The sequence below is a fragment of the Squalius cephalus genome (assembly GCF_949319135.1).
Source record: "Squalius cephalus genome assembly, chromosome: 17".
NCBI lineage: Eukaryota > Metazoa > Chordata > Actinopteri > Cypriniformes > Leuciscidae > Squalius > Squalius cephalus.
In genome coordinates this window covers 14,113,272-14,121,751 of record NC_137138.1, presented here as the reverse complement: position 1 = coordinate 14,121,751, position 8,480 = coordinate 14,113,272, and the positions used below count along the sequence as shown (strand labels likewise).

The 8,480-nt window shown below is 40.9% G+C and overlaps 1 protein-coding gene across 1 annotated transcript; it reads left to right on the top strand.

Moving 5' to 3' along the window:
• The first annotated feature begins 3,583 nt into the window (after window positions 1-3,583).
• On the top strand, window positions 3,584-8,197 carry nefma (neurofilament medium chain a). Its single transcript, XM_079847823.1, has 3 exons — window positions 3,584-4,683; window positions 5,478-5,602; window positions 6,034-8,197. Exons 1-3 carry the CDS (start codon window positions 3,655-3,657, stop codon window positions 7,385-7,387), a joined length of 2,508 nt encoding a protein of 835 aa, XP_079703949.1. The 5' UTR covers window positions 3,584-3,654; the 3' UTR covers window positions 7,388-8,197.
• The last annotated feature ends 283 nt before the right edge of the window (window positions 8,198-8,480 follow it).

Genomic DNA, 8,480 nt, shown 5'->3' with positions numbered 1-8,480 from the left:
ACTTCTGTTCTTGCTGTTCTTGAAACTTGCAAACTAGCAGCTCAAATAGTAGGCTAATGAAAAGATTTATCTTGAACTCTGTCCAATCCTTAATCAAACACTGTAATAATCAATTAAAAAGGCTATTGCTGTGCTTTATGGGATTAAATGAGTGCACCCGATAACGTCCACTATGGTTTCAGACACAACTACAAATGGCTATTCCCTCAAATAGTTTCCTATTCTTAGTTCCTTTACTTTTAAACGGTAATTCATATGATAATATGCTATTATCAGGCTCATATATTTACAGCATATTACTCATGATCCTTCTACTGCAGTTTTGTCTTGCAGAGTATATGGAGATATGATAGTGAAGCATGTTTTTTTTACTTCTCCAACTCTTAAGTGCATTGATTGCATGAGTGTATACACATGTTGTAGGAGTGTCTAATGAGGTTGGATTATGTCCATGACATGGACCATTAAGGCTCTCTGCTCATATGATGCTGCTCTCTGCTTCCACGTCGATATGCTGACTCCCAACATCTTCGTTCTGCTAACCACCTTGGGGGGGATGATGAATCACAGCTAAAAAAGAGACCAGCAGGGGTCTCTCTATCTCTTACACTCACATACACTGCAAACACACATGCATTAACCCATTCTCTAACTCTCCCCTCGGTCATGAATAAAACATTGCTGGCAGAAAAACACACTGAGACGGCAAGGAATGGAAAATGTTTAGTTGAAGTTAGGTGGAACCTTAAATGAGTCACGAATTACGCAGATCAATGAATTTCCAAATGCTTTCAGATATAAAACACTTCTCACATTGTCTACAGATTACTGCTGAGTCATCCGGTCTCATCAGGGGAGGGAACCGAGCAAAAGAATCCCTTCAGGGCTGATTTAACAACAGTATCCTCCAGAGATTTAAATCAGCATCAAGCCTTCATGCACTGATACACTGCATTTGTACCAGAGCTTATCTTGCAACCCACATTTTTTGCAACCCATTTGTATGCACTTTTTTTTTTTTTTTTTTTTTTTGCACCAAATGACAAGTTTTAAAAGATCCCATTCGATTTGTTACGTTTCTGTTCTTGGCAGACGTTTTCTTCTGAAAGTCACTTACATGAGCGTCTGCCTCCATTAATGCGCCGCATACCTCCCCCAATCGTTCTTTATTAATAAATCACAGACTGCGTACGTGCCTCATCACCTGATTCTGAGTTCACTGCCCGTAATATCGTCACGTTATAGCTGGATCTCCAATAATACATCACAGTGGGCTGCTACTGTAAGGGCGTGCTCTGCAGCATTACTGGTGGCCTGCATTGAATTTTAAACCGCACTGCTCTGCATGGCCACAAAAGCACCTTGAGCGACAGGCGTCCTGCTCCTCAGGGATGATTTGCACATTTAAAATGGATGGTCTTCTCTCAGGGCTGGACATGCAGAGTGGACAGTAGAGACATAAGGTCATTGAGTTCAGGAGCTCTTCTTCTGCTGCTCTGCATGATTGCACGCTGGCTAAATCTGGCTTCAATGCTCAGACACAGCGAATCCAATGACAAAGCAAATAGGCCTATAATTAATTGGAAATATCTCATTTTAGTCCTCTCAAAGGGACAAATTCATCGTCCTCTCATGGTTCAATAGGAATGGCTTGGAACAATTTCTGGTGATATGATTAAACTCTGCTGAGCAATAGAAAATATGTTATAGGAAATTAGCAGTTGCTAATGCTAGATGTCTGTATAAGGTCAGAGTGACTTTCAGCACTGTGTAGCTTCGAATGAAGCACTTTGGTTGAATTATCTATAGCGACTGCAGTTCTGGATCAATCAATTACGATCTCAACACTCTCGGGTTGCGTTTTCTTAACTGAAGTATCTTTAAAACGTATGCTCAAACAGATAATAACAATAATGAAACTCGAAAATGTTGCTAAAAAAAACGATGCACATCTTTGGCATGTTATGAGCCTCTTGACAGCCCTTCTGCTCATTTTTCTCAGGTTTCATTAGAAAGAGGGAGGTTAGATAATCCAATACATCATATGTCCTTCAGGTTACTCTATAAATTCAAATCCTTGCCATGTGAAGCAAATAACAGCAGGTTTTCTGTAAGAAGAAGTCAGCACTATCTGACACATCCTCCCAGTCTAATGCATGACTTGCATACTTTGTCTATTCGGAAACGGCAGGATTCTGGTTAATAAAAAATAAGTCATTTGTCAACCAGCACAAAAATGTGCCTAACTTCAAGGATGACAAAATAAAAGTATAAGCTAACATATAATCCTTTACTATTGTTTAAAATGAAAACAACATACATTGTTCTCACTGTTGAGTAAATGTTACTGTACAATTTTAAACTTTTACCCACATCCTGCAAAAAATTTGATTTTTTAGGTAGTGTTATAGGTCATAAATAGATCATTTATTTTAAATAAGCAAATAAATGAATTGAGATCAAAAAGCCATGCAAACTGTTGCCTTCATTTTTCAATTTCTAAATATATTTTTTCACAGCGCAAGGCACATGTCTGCTCAATGTTTCTCTTATAAGAAATCAATAAACTCATCAATGCCACATTTTCAAAAGAAAATAGGGTTACACTTTATTTTAAAGTGACATTGTTACAGTGTATTTAGATTACACAAATAAGTCATAAATAATATGCGCTTACTATATGGTTAGGGTTAGTTACTTATGCATAATTTACTGTTATGCGGGTGTAACATCACTTTAAAAATAAAGTGCTACCGAAAATAGTCATTTCATAGCACACTACAGCTAAATGCCCTTGAATGTGTCTGAGATCCGGGCCGCTGTCCTTGGTGCTGACTGTGGACGCGCAGTCAGTGATTGGCTGCGTGATCAGACTCTGTCCAAGTACCAATGATGTCACGTCGAGTGGAACTGTAGACCTATAACATCATAATAAATAGCCTAATAAAGAAGTGATATCATATTGTAATTCTATCGAAACCAACGTATATTATGTTCTGTAAGAAATTGTTCTTTTAAAACTTTTTACAACCACTCAGGGTTTAAATTGTGACGTTTTGGAGGGTGCTTTAACAGAAAATGTTGGTTATAGGGAGCGTCTTAAAAGTAAGCTTAAAATGTATTTATGTTTAACACACAAAAAAAGTGTATAGACCTATATAAATGTCAAATGAGTTCTTAAACATTTGTATAACCGCAAAAGTTTAGTGGGCTAAATGTGCACGATAGCGAACACTGATAAAACAAAATTATGCCTACTCATAGTTTATCAATTTTATTATAGGCCTATATGATTAACACCACAAAACTTTTAGTATCTTGTTTAAAAAGTCTTTAAAAGTAATTTTTAGAAAACTTTCAACAGAAAATATTTTTTGAAAGTTATTTTTATAGGTTATTAGCCACCCAAGCACTCGTTATGTGTGACTATAGGAATCTGAAATACTGATAAAGATAAGAGTAGCAAGCAGGACCCTCCCACATCGTCGGATCAATGGTCCAGTCAAAACAAGCCTGAGTTTTTTCGTAACAGCGCCTCGACTATATAAAGGCAGGCAGAGCTGCTATCCAGCGCTGAGCGAGCCACACACACTATATAGTCACTACTTTACCTCACACTTCTGTTCATCTGCACGTTACACCCCGTCCGTCCGGATGAGTTATTCGATAGACACTATAGGGAGTCCCTACCGGAGGGTAATGGACACCAGGACGAGCTATTCGAGCCCCTCCAGCGGGTTCCGCTCCCAGACCTGGTCGAGGGCAAGCCCGAGCTCTTCTTCCTACAAGAGAACCTTCAACGTCCCGGTGGCGCGAGCTTACGGCTCAACGGTTCTGAGCTCCACTGACAGCCTTGATTTCACTCAGACCTCCATCCTCAATGGAGACTACAAGCGCTCCAATGAGAAGGAACAACTCCAGGGACTCAACGACCGCTTCGCGGGCTACATCGACAAGGTGCACTTTCTGGAGCAGCAGAACCAGCAGATCGAGGCGGAGATCCAGGCACTGCGGCAGAAGCAGGTGTCGCAGTCTCAGCTGGGCGAACTTTACGACCAAGAGCTGCAGGAGCTGCGCTCCATGCTGGAGCAGGTCCACAACGAGAAGGCGCAGATCCAACTGGACACCGACCACATTGAAGTAGACATCCAGCGCCTTAGGGACCGCTTCGATGAGGAAGCCCGCATCAGGGAAGAGACGGAAGCGATCGTCCGTGCCCTGAAGAAGGACATGGGTGACTCAGCACTCGTCAAAGCAGAGTTGGAGAAGAAAGTGCAGTCCCTGCAGGACGAGATCGCGTTTATTCGCAACAACCACCAAGAGGAGCTCAGCGATCTGTTAGCGCAGGTTCAGGCGTCGCAGATCACCGTGGAGAAGAGGGACTACCAGAAGACAGATATCACCGATGCTCTGCGAGAGATTCGCTCGCAGCTGGAGGGCCACTCGACACAAAACCTCCAGCAGGTGGAAGACTGGTTCGTGTGCCGCTACTCGAAACTCACGGAGGCCGCTGAGCAAAATAAAGGCGCCATCAAATCCGCACGGGACGAGATCGCAGATTATCGCCGCCAGTTACAGTCCAAAACCATCGAGTTGGAGTCTGTCCGAGGAACCAAAGAGTCTCTGGAGAGGCAGCTGAACGACATAGAGGACCGACACAACAATGACCTTTCCAGCCTTCAGGTAGGCTACATAATCAACATATAATTTTGGCATTTCAACAAAAAGGGAGTCTGATCATCCAAATGTGCGTGTTGTTTTATAAGTGCTTTAAAGTGCACTGAATGATGAAAAACATTACCGTATATCTAATAGTGTGTTTTTAATCTAAAATAATGTTCTTCAATTTAAGAATATGCCATTTAAAAACTAATATTGTTAGACCACTACTCTGAACATTGGTTGCAGCCTTTGCTGCAGTCCCTCATAAATCACTTTGACTTTTAAAATGTGTTGCAGCTCTCCGCACTAATAAAATCAAGTAGCAGTTAAGTCTGCATGACTGTTTAATGCTATTTCCTCTGAGCTCACTATTGTAGAGAAAGAAAAGCCGAGAAATAGACTGGACATTCACCAGAGGATTTGCGTATGATGGTTCATTACATCATAGGTGCAGTGGAATGGTGTTAGAAAGGGTTAAGGAGAGGCAGACACCCACAATGCAGTCTCTCCTCACTCTTTGCTGAGTCAGAGCAGAGGCAGGGTTCGCTCATTGGCTGTGTCCTGAAATCACCTCATGCACATAAACTCAATGCACCTACTGATTGTCCTTGAAGTCATACAGTGATGCTGTGAATTATAATGTAATTGGTGCAGTGAGAGCAGTAGCATCATACCCACAAAGAGTTCCTTGTAACATGTGAAGAATATCCATAAACAAATGATTATCTTGAGAATATGACAGTTTTTTTTTCTTTCAGTCTTCAGCAATAGATTTATTTGACTAAGCTGTCACAATATTTTGTCTGACTCACTAGGAAACCATCCACCAGCTGGAAAATGAACTCAAGAGCACGAAATGGGAGATGGCACGGCATCTTCGTGAATACCAGGACCTCTTGAATGTCAAAATGGCACTAGATATTGAAATTGCAGCGTACAGGTAAGATTGGGATCAATTTTGCAAATGAGTATGCTGTAAATGCTATTTATTTGTACTTATTAATATATTAATAATATTATAAATATAATTATTGATATTAAGTCATATGTATTGATATTATATAATATTTTATTATTTCAATATTTTGAGTAATATTTATTATTTATTAACAATTTTGATAAATATGTATTGTTATTATGATATATATATTTTTGTTTAACATTTAATATTTTATTTACCATGCAAATGAGAATATGTTATATTATTTTATGAAAAGAATTAGCATTTCTTTAAAATGCAATTATTTGTATTTTGTCTAATTTTGTAGCCATAAAAAATCTATATTTCAGAGAAATTTTTACATTTCATTTTGAAAATAGCCTAAACCACAATTGTATCTCCTTCTTTTATGCCTTTCGTTTTTTATGTAGAAAACTTCTTGAAGGAGAGGAGAGCCACTTTAGCACTTTCCCATATCGCCAGACCGTCACCAAAGGCACCAAGGTCAAAAGTGAGCCGCCTAAACTTAAAGTGCAACACAAGTTTGTGGAGGAGATCATCGAGGAGACGAGGGTGGAGGATGAGAAGTCTGAGATGGATGTGGCTTTGGCTGAGATGGCAGAGGAGTTGTCAGCTGCCAAAGAGGAAGATGAAGGAGAGGAGAAGGGAGAGGATGAGGGTGAAGAAGGTGGTGATGAGGAAGGAGAGAAAGGAGAGGAAGGTGAAGGTGAGGCGGAAGAAGAAGAGGAAGTGGTTGCCTCAACCCAAGCCAAAGTAGCCTCTGGAGCCCCTGCTGAGGATGTAGAGGAGGGAGAGAAAGAAGGAGGTGATGAAGAACAAGAAGAAGAAGCTGGAAAGGGTGATGAGGAGGAAGAGAAAGGAGAGGAGGAAAAGGAAGGTGAGGAGGACAAGAAAGATGACGATGCAGAGGACGAAGCAGAAGAAACTAAGTCACCCAAAGCAAAGGCCTCTCCTGAGAGTGAGAAAGCAGAAGAGAAGCAGGCCAGCGGAGGAGAAGAAGAAGGAGAAGAAGAGGGTGATGAGAAAGATGAGGCAGATGCAGGTAGCGACAAAGGATCAACGGATGAAAAAGAAGCCGAAGCAAAGGAGCAGCCTAAGAAAGCAGAAACAGAAACGGCAAAGGAAGACAAGAAGGGAAAAGAGGAGAAAGAAGAGGCCAAATCTGAAAAAGACAATGCAACTGTGACAGAAACCAAGACGGAGACGCCTAAACCAGAATCTCCAAAGAGTGAGAGTCCAAAGAGTGAGAGCCCAAAGATCGAAAGCCCTAAGGAGACACCTAAGACAGAGACTCCTAAAAAGGAAGCCCCCAAAAGTGAGTCTCCCAAGACTGAGAGTCCTAAGAAAGAGGAACCTAAGGAAGAACCACCCAAGAAAGAGGCGCCAAAGTCAGAACCACCGAAAGCTGAAACTAAAGAAGATTCCCCAAAGCCAGCAGATGAGAAAAAGAGTGAACCAGAGAAAAAGCCTGAAGATAAAAAGAAAGAGGCAACCGTGAATGGAGACACGACCAAGAAAGACGAGAAGAAAGAGTCCGATAAGGTGGTCTCCAACGGAGTGGATGAGAGCCCAACCAAAGATGAATCGAGCCAGAGGGTGGTCATCACCAAGACGGTGGAGACCATCACGACTGGGGAAGGCGGAGTCAAACAAGTCACAAAAACTGTTACCGTCACCGAGAAAGAAGAGGTGGAGGAGAGCGTCCAGGAAAAAGTGGTCTCCAAAACCCCAGAGAAGGCCGTGAAGTCCACTGAAGCAGATTAGACCCGAGCGTACAGCTATAGCCGACTGAAGAGGAACTGGGGAGGAAGCATTCAAGCAATCAACACAAAATGAACATAACGAAGAAATCATAAAGCTCAACAGATGTACCTAATTACATTAACCACACTAAAACAAAAACAAGCATAGAGAGAAGCCACAAGTTGCGGCAAGCTAAAAAAATGCATGTTGAGTGACAGCTTTAAATGGGTTCCGCTGCGAATGTGGTCCGGGACACCGGGGACTCACTTTCACTTTTGTTCTGTAACTGCAATACCTGGGGGAGGGGGGCGGTCACTTGAATGTGGCATCTGCATGCCAGCTCAGGGGGAGCGCGCTCCTCGTTCTTTGAGATAGAATCATAACCACCCTAATATAAAATACTCGCGGCGTGGTGGGGAATGACATTTGCTTCAAGTTAGGGTAACAAGGGTCGTAGAGATATGTTCTTCTGACAAAGTAGCCTTATAAATATTATTATTGCGAGGACACCAACTGAGCCAAAAATGTAAAAAAATCAATAAAAAAAAAGGACGCAGGCGATGCTGAAAATAACCCATGGTCATATACACTCAGTACATAAAGCAACTAAGAAACTCTTAGCCTTAAACATGCTTTTTACTGTTGTCAGTTATGTTTACCTGATGAGTGCATTTGAAAATAAACCTGTCAATGCGCATATACATTCTTGTATGCATAGGATTGACTTGAATTCAACTACTTACCGTTAATGAGGTGCTACCGTTTGCTGTCCCATGTCTTTGTTCATCTGAATGAATTTCTCAGCAGCATTTGCTCAATAAACATCACATTAAAAAACACTATATATATTTGTTGTCTTTTTTCCTCATGTGGAATGCATTTGGTATGCATGTCTTTTTAATGCACATTTGAGAGTGTGGTTTACAAAAAAAATGTCTTTAAGTTTGTTTTAAAAATGGCTGCAAGTAAATTCAAAAGTGAAAACATCAAGAAATTAAAAATGAAAAAAAAAAAAAAATAGCCATAAAATCATATAAAAATTACACACACACACACACACACACACACACACACACACACACACACATATATATATATATATATACAGTTGTGG